The sequence below is a fragment of the Pelobates fuscus genome, chromosome 3 (genome assembly GCF_036172605.1).
Source record: "Pelobates fuscus isolate aPelFus1 chromosome 3, aPelFus1.pri, whole genome shotgun sequence".
Lineage (NCBI taxonomy): Eukaryota > Metazoa > Chordata > Amphibia > Anura > Pelobatidae > Pelobates > Pelobates fuscus.
Genome location: NC_086319.1, coordinates 70,394,994 through 70,408,697, shown reverse-complemented (window position 1 = coordinate 70,408,697; position 13,704 = coordinate 70,394,994). Strand labels below are relative to the sequence as shown.

Genomic DNA, 13,704 nt, shown 5'->3' with positions numbered 1-13,704 from the left:
CACCTAATAAAGCTTTGTAATATAGTTGATGAGCTTGATAAAAACCTGTATCCCATCAAATAAAACATATAAGGCAGGGCTTAATCAAATTCCAGGGAGCTGCGCTTGTGCTTTTCACATACGGCTTTGTATCTTTAAAAAAAAAAATACACCTTCAGAGTGCTTTGATATCTCCATCATACAGGAATCTATGAGAATAGAATAAATAATTATTAACAGTCCTAAGGGTGGTGTATTAACTCAACAGGAAAATGTAAAGGATTGAAAAATGTAGGCCAAAATATTTAGAGATTTTTTCCGTATCAGTTATTTGGCCTACGATTAGCAATTTCTTTCTAATGTGTCTCATTTTAATTTATGATTTTATAAAAGTTGGGGGTATTTAAAAATATGGGGTTTTCTTCCTGGTAGTTGAGCCTTTATAGCCATTGGCTTCCCCAGCTGTGTATCTTGAGGGACACAATGAAAACTGACAAAGGGCTCTAGTTTAACCCCTTAAGGACACATGACATGTGTGACATGTCATGATTCCCTTTTATTCCAGAAGTTTGGTCCTTAAGGGGTTAAGACATTACACCATTATTGAGTATCACAAAATGGCAGGTGTCATTATGGAGCGATCTAAAAATGTACTTTGTAATTGTGCTAGATTCATTAGTATTATAACGCCATTCACAAGCGAGTATTCTTTACATGCAAGAGCAGGGCCGTCTATAATATGAATAGGACCCTGGGCAAAGAATTTTGTTGGGCCCCCTAGGCCCTGCGACCCTCTCAATCCACCAACCCCCCAATTACGCCCAACCCCCAATCACTGACATATTGACACATACACACACAGACAGACATATTAAAACATTCACAGATACATACTGACACACACATACACTGACACACAAATATATACTGGCCGACATATTGACACACATTCAGACATACTGACACACACACAGACGCACATACATACACACACAGACACATACACTGACAGATATACTGCAACACATACAGACACATACACTGACAGACGTATTGACACACACACACACAGACATGCTGACACACACAGGCATACTGACATACACACAGACATACTGACATACACACAGACACACTGACACACACACAGACATACTGACACACAGACACATACACTGACAGATGTACTGACACACACACAGACACATACACTGACAGAAATACTGACACACATACACTGACAGAAGTATTGACACACACACAGACATGCTGACACACACAGGCATACTGATATACACACAGACACACTGAAACACAGACAGACGTACTGACACACACACACACAGACAGACATTCTGACACACACATAAATAGTGACACACACACTGACAGAAGTATTGACACACAAAGAAATACTGACACACACAGACATGCTGACACACACACACTGACAGAAGTATTGACACACACACAGACACACTGAAACACAGACAGACATACTGACACACACATACTGACACACACATACTGACACACACAGACAGAAATACTGACACACACAGACAGAAATACTGACACACACACAGACAGACAGAAATACTGACACAGACATACACACACAAACATACTAACATACATTTAGCCACCCTCCAACCACCCTTACCTTTTCTGGAGGGTGGTTTCCCTGGAGTCCAGTGGCAGGCTGAGGTAGTTGGGAGTTCCACTTTGAAACTCCCCTCCTCCCTGCCTTTCTCCTCCTGTGCGGCTCTAATCTCCGGTGGGAGGAAGTGACGCGCGGCACTCACTTCCTCCCATCCGGCTGCCGAACAGGAAGGGGCCCGGTCGCGCTGTTTAAGCGTAACAGCGCCCGACTGGGCCCCTGCTGGCACATGCCCCCCGGGTGGCCCTTTGTGCATGGGCCACCCGGGGGCCCTCTTTAGCATGCGGGATGGTGCGGCTCTGTGCAGCCGCACTGCCGGGTCCAAGGGTGGCTGCGCAAATCGCGGGGCCCACGGAGCAGCTGCTCTGGGGCCCCCCAGGAGCAACTGGGCCCGGGGCAGCTGCCCCGTTTGCCCCGCGCTAAAGACGGCCCTGTGCAAGAGTATGTTTAGTTACTAAAATGTGAATTGTGGGTAATCCAAAGTAAATTTCAAATTAGAAGTTAAAACAATTGAAATGGACAGATTTTCCAAGTCAATTATGTTTCCAATTTGAATGTTTTGGCTTAAAATATTTAAATACACTTTGAATTCCTACTAATCACACTTTAGTGAATAACTATCTTTATATTGGTGTTTTGTAGTCATTGACTCTGCAGTATTCTTAGTTAGATAGTATTTGTGACAATGACCATAATAATAATCATTTGTGGTGTTTTGTTGATATGATAGGTGCTCGCCATGCCGGACGTGGTTTTAATGTAATTACCAGTACCTTGGCTGAGCATTAACAAGGTTATTCAGTAAAATACCCAATACCTTGGGGAAAATGTATTCATTTTATGCCAAAATAGCCAAATAGTAAAAGTTATCTATGACTTTTTTTTTTTTTATAATAATTCACAAACCAAAACATAGTGCAATAGAATACTGAAAATAGACAACAACTCAAAGAGCTTGCTCTTCGGTGGGTCCCCACTCAACTTTTAAGCTGTATTTAGCTCATCTTGTGCCATTACAGAGGGACTCTTAACATTTGCATATGAGACTGATCCCACCCAAAAGGGTGCTCCGGATCCAAAATACCTCCACACGAGAGATATAACAACCCCAGACGATTTTCAGTGAGGTGTTACAGATACCCCTCTAGCATGGGTCTGTCACGTTCTGTTCAGATGTCTGGCCTTGGCTTCTGATATCCAGTACCCCTTTTACAATTCTTGTTTAGTTTTCTTGTTTTTTTTCTGGTTTTCTATTCTATGTCTGGTTTTCTTTATGCTGGGTGTTCTGGGTTCATTCCTTTATTCCATTCCTGGAATTCCTGTGTTTGACGGTGACTTGTCTCTAGTGTCTCCATAAGTGGGTTACCAGAGAACAACATTATACTTGGCTGGCATGTATGTAGGAGGGGCTGTTTGTGGTGAAGTGTGTGCTAAGTGGTTTCACTGAAATGGCGTTACTGCTGAGGTTAGCTATGAGAAATGAGTTTGACTCTGTACTTACAGCGGAAGCATCTCTGGTGGCTGTCTGCAAGGCAACCACTAGAGACATATTTAACCATTCAACGTTAACATTACCATATCTACTAAACGACAACGTTTTGCATTGCTCGATTAAAACTAAGGGACCACCGCACCCAGACAATTTATTAAGATTCAGTGATCTGGGCATCTTTAGTGGTCCTTTAAGGAAACGTAGATCCTGATAATTCACATGTTAGTAAATTACCATATTGTATGGACTCATTCTATCTTGTCAGTGTAATTATACTCAAATGCTGTATCTCAAAATGTGTGTCTTCTGTTTATAGGGGGTAGTGGCTATATAAGACCATTGAAAAGCTCTCTTAGCAAGCAAGGACATTCTGAATCATCACATTTCCAAACCGGTAAGTAAATATATTAGAATATATATTATATTGTATGTATATATACACATCAGTAAGATAGGCATTGATAACTATCTAATGTTTGATAATTATTTTCAAGTTAACATTCCATGCTGGCCAATTAACCTCTGAAAAGGCAGCATTTACATTGAAAACACTTCAAGGACAGGCAATATACACTATAACCACTACATTAAGCTGCAGCTGTTCTGGTGATTATAGTGTCCGTTTAACCTTTTTTGTGAGGTGCTCCATCTTCCTTTAAATATCAATTAACCCCTTAAGGACCAAACTTCTGGAATAAAAGGGAATCATGACATGTCACACAATGCATTCACCTATTATCAACACCACTGCATTATAAAAGGGAGTAAACAGGCTGGTCATATCTTTCCAGAATGGATGCTTTGATTGTTAACCTCAGAATCTCATAGTATCAATCTCGAGATTTTGTGATTAATGATTGCAACTAAAGTTATACCTATTTTTAATTTGATTATGATCTGTGGGTTTTTTTTTTGTTTTTTTTTAATTCCAACCAAAATTCCAAAAACATTATTGATCGAATACATGCACCAAATTGTGATCAAGGTCAGAGACTACCAACACAGCAGCTTTTTTTTTAGCCTGCAGCATTCTTGTAATTAAAAAAGGGAATTGTAAGTATTACATCTGTATTTTCTTTATATGTGTACTAATCTGTTTATTACGTTTTTGTACGGCAGAATCTGAAATAATTGATAAAATAAAGAAGAATAAGTTGTCCCTGGCTATTTTTTTCATGCAAAAGGCGGTTCAGTTTAATGTTGGAAGTGGTGGAGTGTCTCCTAACAAACTCCTGGAGGTAATGCTGGTTTCGATTTTTTTTATGTTTTAAGTAAGTAATCGGTTGTGTGTCATTAAACATGATATAATAAAGATATAGATGAGATTGATGGTTCAAAGTATTTAATAAATCTAAAAATAAACCACTCCTATAGTCTATGTAAACATTTTAAATCGTTGTCAATATAAGATATCACTAATATAATACAATATGTTTTAATCTTGGTCCATATAAGATATCACTAATATAATACAATATGTTTTAATCTTGGTCCATATAAGATATCACTAATATAATACATTATTTTTTTAATCTTGGTCAATATAAAATATCACTAATATAATTCAATATGTTTTAATCTTGGTCAATATAAGATATCACTAATATAATACAATATTTTTTAATCTTGGTCCATATAAGATATCACTAATATAATACATTATTTTTTTAATCTTGGTCAATATAAGAAATCACTAATATAATACATTATTTTTTTAATCTTGGTCAATATAAGAAATCACTAATATAATACATTATTTTTTTAATCTTGGTCAATATAAGATATCACTATTATACAAAATGTGTCAAGGTTTACTTTGTAAGGATTCCTGTAATGCAATTTAGAATATACAAATAGTTTTGCAATGTTTAAACAATTCTAGCCGTAAAGGAATCCTCTAATAATCTCATCTATTTGATGATGTTTCATTGGGGGTTAAGGTATATTTATTTACAGCTATAAACGTTAGTCATTAGTTGTGTTGTTTTGCTTTTTAATCTCTTTCTCTTTAACATTTGCGTTGAATCAAACACCTCTTTGCAATAGCACCGAAAAGCATCTGATGCAAATATTTGCATAATATCTCATTTTGCATGATTCTATTTGTGAGTAAATATTATTAAACAGTTTATTAAAACAATATGAAACATTTTTTTCTGTTTTACTTACAATATAGTAATATACTAAGCACTACCGTAATAGTGGTTATGTTGGCAGTAGTCTTATGGCACCGTCACCTGTTAATCTATTAAACAGTTTATTAATGATAATATATTTAGCTGCCTCTGTTGTGTTGCTAAAGCTGGAGTTCATACTTCTGCATTACTATACCAACTCATTCCATGTTTTAACAACATTCAGTGGCACATCAGCTCAAATGATAAGCAATGCGGCACCCAACTTAGACAGATACATGTCAAATCATTCATAAGTGCTTTGACATTTTACCCTCAGACAGCATCAATGGACTTTTGGAAACATAACCACTACAGCACACTGTAGTGGTTATAGTGCTTACTATCCCTTTTACTGTTTGATTTATGTGTACATTGTCTACCTGTTTCAACATAACTCTGTCCCTATCCCCGTCACTAGTCACCCTCATTTTTAGGGTGAATCAGTGTGGCATTGCCTACCTTTACCGAGCCGTGCAGACCTCCCCTGCCGCGCAGTCCGACCACTCCACGTGGCTTTGCGGCACACTGATGGAGATTCACCTCCCTCGAGCAACACAGACCTTCTCCTGCCACGTGGTCTGGCCGAACCACGCAGCCGTGCGGCAGGATGTCTATAAATAGATATGGACGTGACGTCACGCCCACTCTTAAAGTGACCATGTTATCATTGGGATTGCATTGGATTGCATTGGATTGCAGTGATGACATGGACCTATCAGAACATAGTTAAGCCTTTTTAAGGCTTGTTTTAGCCCCCATTCATATCCCTATCATGGTTTCTGTTAGATCCTTGTTTAGTGCTCCTAGAGATTCCCTTGTGATTTCCTGTATTTGACTTGTGACTTCTGGTATCCTGACCTCGGCTTCGTATTTGGCTCATGATTTTTGTCTTTGTCTTGAGTATTTCTGTAATCCTGACCTTGATTTATCTTGAGCCTGTTTCTTGTTGTATTAATACGTTAAGTCTGGCCATTCTAAGGCTCGGTAATACGTCTTTCGGATCCACCTTTTGTGGGTTTTCTCTTTCGTGTTTCCTCTTTGCGTGTTGGGATACGACTCCAGTGACAGTCAGTAAACTCCTAATTGAAAAATGTTGGCAAACATAGCATTATTAAACATGATTTAGAGAAACTCTCCAAAACTTCTATAGTCTCAGCTTGGCTACTTTAGCCTGAATGTTGTAATGCGAATTTCAAATTATTACAATTTAGAGTTTAATGAAAAACCATTTCTGTGTCTACTGGGTGGATAGCAGAAACTAAGAACAAAGAAGCTTAGTTAGAGTGCTCGGTGTCAGGCCTTAAGCCTCCCGATGTCTCCTCATACTTCCGGGTTTGACAGAGCTTAGCCACACCCCCATTGCCGCGGTCTGCTATTTAATGCGACCGCACCAGCTGATAGACGTTGGATTATTGAAACGCGTACCGCGCCAAACTCACCGGCTCACATACCTCGCTGAGACGACCACTCGCTGCTAGACCGGACTGGAGGAATATTCAAGTCCCCATCATCTCTCCTCATCACAGAGAACTACCAGCACTCTTGGCAACCATTCACTGAAGCAACCGCCTCTGAGGAGAGCTGGGGACACAATCCATCTACTTCTTGAAGTTAAGTAACTTACAGTCTCTGAGTTAAGAGCTAACAATGCTAAAGATTTATTTCAACTTACTAAAGTCTGCTATCAAGTTCTCAAGCAAGCCTGCTACAGCTTTCCTCAAATCAAGTATTATTCAAGTTCAGCTGTACCTGTCTTGCTACAGATAATCTTATTTCTTCATACTAAAGTCTGCTATCAAGTTGTCCAGCAATCCTGCTACAGCTTTCCTCAAATCAAGTATTATTCAAGTTCAGCTGTACCTGTCTTGCTACAGATAATCTTATTTCTTCATACTAAAGTCTGCTATCAAGTTGTCCAGCAATCCTGCTACAGCTTTCCTCAAATCAAGTATTATTCAAGTTCAGCTGTACCTGTCTTGCTACAGATAATCTTATTTCTTCATACTAAAGTCTGCTATCAAGTTGTCCAGCAATCCTGCTACAGCTTTCCTCAAATCAAGTATTATTCAAGTTCAGCTGTACCATTCTTGCTACTAATAATTCCAAAGTATTTAATCTCTTATAATTTGAACTGTTAACAAGAATAACGGACTCTAATGAATTCTGAACCTTGTCAATGCTAAATGAAACAAACCGTTTATTATTTAAAGAAACAGTAACTGTAATTCTGGAACTGAAGTCTCAGTTCCATCTAAGTGTCTTAATAAAAGATCAAAGTCCTAAGAAATCTGCAGTTGTGTTCCACATCATTTACTGTGAACGTGACACTCGGTCAGCTGGAAGATACAGTGAGATCAACAGGCATGAGTTGCGCCAATCAGCATAGGGGACCATTAGAAGTAAACCTCATTCTATTCCACTGGACTACTGGGAGAAAAGTACCCATATTATTGTTTTTCTTAATTTAGGAAGACATGGTTTAGTTTGAGGCGCGCAACTTCTGATGATGCCTCATATCGATGCCAACTATTTGGACTGTAGCTGCAAGCAAAATGTAGCAAATTTTTATATAAGCATTTGTGGTGTTCTACATAATTAGTGTCACAATAACTTTCCATTATGCTCGTTTTTGTGTTACTCACTGCTACTCACAACCTCTCATACTAAAATACCCAGTTAGTTAAGTATTGCCGGGAGCTGTAGTTGTCCCAAGTCTTTCTACTATCCAGTCCCTTTAATCTAAATTATGAAGGCTGCTGTATGGTTAATCTGCCTGTTCGTTTGCCATTAGTACCTGGTATAAAAAAAGAGAGAGAAAGAGAATGTGTGCAGTTGAGTCCCCTACACTTTTCTGCCATTACTTAGGTCTGACATTGGACAAATCGGGCACAATTCTGACTCATCTTGGAGTCCTATACACTCTGCAAGCACGTGAAGCCCACTAAGTAGATCTGCATGATGCTGGTTGGGATCTACACATGATAAGGAGCCTGAGTTTTGGTTTTGCTGTAGCAAGAGACTGAGCCTAGACATATCTTACTGGTTATTTTTTATTGATATCAGAATCTGTGAATTTGTCACCCTAACAAAAAATATGGTCAGCTGTAGTTCAGTCTATAAATGTAAATTAATATATTTAGGTTCTAGGAATCGCCCTTTGACCTGCTGAGGTTTGACATTCTGAGCAATTACTAATGAATCTGCATTCTCTTCAGTGAATGGAAATTGGCAAATCATTCTCAAATAGTAATCTTTTGGTGTATGTAAAGTAAAAACAACTTCACCCCTTAGAGTGAAAACCTTACATTTTCCAAAATGGGTTGGCATTAGACAGCCAGAGAGAAGATTTTAAGGCATGTTAAAGACAGTGTCTGAGCAGACTTTTGGCTATTCGTGCTTTCTTTCTTAAAGGGCTTTCTTGATCTATACATTGTACTAGCAGAACTGCTACCAAATAGCTAGTTTTCTCTAAAATCGGAGATTAAAAAAAACCATCAATTTCCCCTCCTGTCAGTCAATTCAGTCTGTATCGATCAGAAGAGATAAGAAGGCTGTGCTCTGCAAGACTGTTAGAAGGGAAATCCTCCTATGGGCATCTTTCCTGTTTGTCTTCAGAATAAGGTAAAGCAATGCCTGCAAAGAGAAGGTGGTAGGAGTGGTGATCTGTGTGAGAGCAGCACCAGCGGCATGGAGAGAAGGAACCACAATGATTTAGCTTTGGACAGGCAATCTGAGATTGGAGAGAGAATACATACATTTTATTTACATACCATAAGGTGAACATACAGTGTAGGGGACTTTTAATCTGTTATGGGAAGCAAGTCTGTTAACAAGTAACACCCACTGAAATCATGATTGATGCTTTCAGCAGGAGACAGGGTTAATATAACTATTTAATTGTATAACACAAGTCAAGCCAGCTGGTTAAACAACTGTAGACCTAGATTTGCTACGACAGGCTAACTTTAATTTATGGTTTTCAATATATAAGTTAGAAGCATTATGGCTTAATTTGATTTAAGTTAGAAAACACATTTTAACAATTATATATGCACTAAATTCTGAATTCAATTTGGGGAAAGGGAGAGTTAAATTCTTTTAGAACTTTGTTTTTAATCTAATATATATCATTCTACTTTAACACCTAATTATTAAATTTCTCTTTTATTTTTTAGTTCGGCCACTGGAGATAGTTGAATTACATGTATTTCTCTTGACTAATGATCCTTTAAAATCAGCCACTCATTATTGCTCTGTATCACAAAATCCCATTTTTAAAGAATGGACAAAAAAATATTTGCTGCTGAGGCCATTAAATCTCTGAAAGCCGTTTAGCTTGATGAACTTGAAAAGCTTTCCTATATCCAAGCTTAAACACTGTGTTTACTGTATTGCAATTATGAAAAGATATCTGCACAGCTGTCCCAGTCACAGGACAAATCTTTTGCCATATGGGGCTCATAACAGTTATTATGATGGACCCCTCCAGAGCAAAGCTTCCAGCCTTCCCATTATCTTTCAGCTCATTATTTACTTGTAATAATTAAAGACAGAGAGATTGAGTAAACCGTAGCTCATATCTACAGCTTCACATAGCTTTCTCTTGATAACCATTTGGAATCTTTAAATCCAATGAGACCGTTCAGTGTTTAGAGCTCCACTTGCAGTATGTCAGCTTGCAGAAGTCTAGGACTAAGGGCATTAAAACATTTTATCCAGATCAATACAATAAATAGGATAAAACAGAATATATCTAGACCTATAAAGAAATAAAAGAAAGCGCTCATAGGGGATTAACGTTAAGCCATAGGTGTCCCCTTGAGTTTATATCGCACTTACAGAATATCTGTAGTTTTCAAGCTCATCAAATTGATGGATATCCCCAGATTCCTCGAAATTAGGATGGTAGATTAAGCATGCAAAAGATAAAAAATATCATAGTGCAACACCGTTTGAAAAGTAAAATCACAGCTTTTAATGGTTACACTTACAATATAGTAGTGGTAAAAAGGCTCATCAAAATTATTCTGTTTTCTTCCATCAGTGTGGGGCCAAAACGTCCTTATAAAGAGGTCAGGCAGGCAAAACAGATACACATTTATAAAATAATAAAATGCCAATAAAATAAAAGTCTCAAGTCTCTACGCGTTTCGTCTGGGTCACCAGACTTCCTCAGGAGTAGTGCTTCAATTCCTCTGGGGGCTTCACCTTCCTTTTATAGGTCTCACCGGTATTTCAATCCAATTTTCAAAAGAACGATCAGCTGTGTGTCGGTTTAATCATTCACTCCATATATGGAGTTCCGGATCCTGCTTGTGGAACGCACATGCGTTCCATAGACCCGGAAACATCCACTTCTTCCCCATCTGAGCGGACGTACGTCACTGGAACGCACGTGCGTTCCACTTCGTCCGATTTTCATATCGACATCAGAAGGTCCCCACAGTGCAAACAGAAAAAATAGAATTTCATCATATTAGTTTCAATGTACAGTCATTATAAATTAAGTTTGTTTCTCTCTTTATGCATGCAGTGTTGTTTCTAGCTCTAATGTCTAATTCGGTCTAAGGCATAATAGGATCAGGATTTTATATTCCCACAGTTAATGTTTATCAGGACCTAGATGCTGTCCATTAGTATGTTAAAATCTCCTGCTCTATACCATTACTGAGCAATTCACATCATATATAGGATTGTGTATTTTGATCACACTTCTCTTATTTACATATTGAAAGTATATAATATTGTCTAAATATATAAGAGAAATAAGCTTATTAAGAGGGCAACAGAAAAAAAGGGGGAGGTGTGTGCAAGAGGTGATGGTGGCAAAGGGAAAGATTCTGGAGTCACTGGCCAAAAATATGTATATATAAAATAAGAAAAAAAAAAGGAAAAAAATAATAAGAAAAAAATATATGAGAGAAAAAAAATATAATAATAATAAAATAAAATAAAATAAAACAATAAAAATAAAAATAAAATAATAATAATAATAATCACATCTATTTATTCTATTTATCCTATTTATTCTTATTTTTATTATTTATTATTTATTTTTATTTTTATTTTTATTTTTATTTTTATTTTTATTTTTATTTTCATTTTCATTTTCATCTTTATATTTATTTTTATTTTTATTTTTACTTTTTATTTTTATTTTTATTTTTATTTTTATTTTTATTTTTATTTTTATTTATTTTTATTTTTATTTTCATTTTTATTTTTATTTTTATTTTTATTTTTATTTTTATTGTTTTATTTTATTTTATTTTATTATTATTATATTTTTTTTCTCTCATATATTTTTTTCTTATTATTTTTTTCCTTTTTTTTTCTTATTTTATATATACATATTTTTGGCCAGTGACTCCAGAATCTTTCCCTTTGCCACCATCACCTCTTGCACACACCTCCCCCTTTTTTTCTGTTGCCCTCTTAATAAGCTTATTTCTCTTATATATTTAGACAATATTATATACTTTCAATATGTAAATAAGAGAAGTGTGATCAAAATACACAATCCTATATATGATGTGAATTGCTCAGTAATGGTATAGAGCAGGAGATTTTAACATACTAATGGACAGCATCTAGGTCCTGATAAACATTAACTGTGGGAATATAAAATCCTGATCCTATTATGCCTTAGACCGAATTAGACATTAGAGCTAGAAACAACACTGCATGCATAAAGAGAGAAACAAACTTAATTTATAATGACTGTACATTGAAACTAATATGATGAAATTCTATTTTTTCTGTTTGCACTGTGGGGACCTTCTGATGTCGATATGAAAATCGGACGAAGTGGAACGCACGTGCGTTCCAGTGACGTACGTCCGCTCAGATGGGGAAGAAGTGGATGTTTCCGGGTCTATGGAACGCATGTGCGTTCCACAAGCAGGATCCGGAACTCCATATATGGAGTGAATGATTAAACCGACACACAGCTGATCGTTCTTTTGAAAATTGGATTGAAATACCGGTGAGACCTATAAAAGGAAGGTGAAGCCCCCAGAGGAATTGAAGCACTACTCCTGAGGAAGTCTGGTGACCCAGACGAAACGCGTAGAGACTTGAGACTTTTATTTTATTGGCATTTTATTATTTTATAAATGTGTATCTGTTTTGCCTGCCTGACCTCTTTATAAGGACGTTTTGGCCCCACACTGATGGAAGAAAACAGAATAATTTTGATGAGCCTTTTTACCACTACTATATTGTAAGTGTAACCATTAAAAGCTGTGATTTTACTTTTCAAACGGTGTTGCACTATGATATTTTTTATCTTTTGCATGCTTAATCTACCATCCTAATTTCGAGGAATCTGGGGATATCCATCAATTTGATGAGCTTGAAAACTACAGATATTCTGTAAGTGCGATATAAACTCAAGGGGACACCTATGGCTTAACGTTAATCCCCTATGAGCGCTTTCTTTTATTTCTTTATAGGTCTAGATATATTCTGTTTTATCCTATATGTACTGTGAGGATTGAGAGGAATCCTTTTGTTATATCTGACCATAAAAGGAAGTAACTATTCTTTTTATTCTTGTTTTACACTGCACCTGGGTGGTCTAAATTTGTATTTGTGCAATACAATAAATACCAATATGTTGGGTATTAACAGCATCCAGACCCAGTGACATACTTAGAAACTAGGAAAGCTAAATGTACTCTTCCTTTGATTTTTTTGTTTTCTGGTGTTAATGATTTTATTTGACTGATGGTTGTTGCTTTGTTTCGAAATTCTAAGATCTTTGGGTTTTGTTTCTGTAATGGTATCTGGAAAACTAGCATAGTATGTAAAAAAACACAAAACACAAAACCCATTTTACAGCATTTAATTAAATTCCAGAGCAACATCTTCTTGAAAGAAGGAAACAACTAAAAACTAAAGTTATGAAATAAGTAGCTATATTAGAGGCACATCATGCAATGCTGATTTTTATTTCATCCACACTTCTGCCGCTTAAAGGGACACTATATTCACCAAAACAATTTAAGCTTAATAAAACAGTTTTGGTGCATAGATATTGCCCCTGCAGTCTCACTGCTCAATTCTCTGCCATTTAGGAGTTAAATCACTTTGTTTATAAACCATAGTCACACCTCCCTGCATGTGACTTGCACAACTTTCCTAAACACTTCCTGTAAAGAGTCATCTAAAGTTTATCCTTCCTTTATTGCAAGTTCTGTTTAATTTAGATTTTCTTTTCCCCTGCTATGTTAATGGCTTGCTAGACCCTGCAAAAGCATCCTTTATGTGATTAAAGTTCAATTTACAGGGAAAGAGATACAATTGTTTAAGGAAAATTACATCTGATTAAAGGTGAAACCAGTTTTTTCCATGCAGGCTGTCAATCAGAGCCAGGGGAGGTGTGGCAATTGTTG

The 13,704-nt window shown here is 36.7% G+C and overlaps 1 protein-coding gene across 1 annotated transcript in view; it reads left to right on the top strand.

Annotated features, from left to right (window-relative positions):
* The window catches only part of CFAP54 (cilia and flagella associated protein 54), a 311,984-nt gene that overhangs the window by 84,044 nt on the left and 214,236 nt on the right, over positions 1-13,704 (top strand). The window contains exons 19-20 of the mRNA XM_063446144.1: positions 3,448-3,525; positions 4,251-4,369. Coding sequence (XP_063302214.1) covers positions 3,448-3,525; positions 4,251-4,369 — 197 coding nt within the window. The remainder of the gene's footprint in view (positions 1-3,447; positions 3,526-4,250; positions 4,370-13,704) is intronic.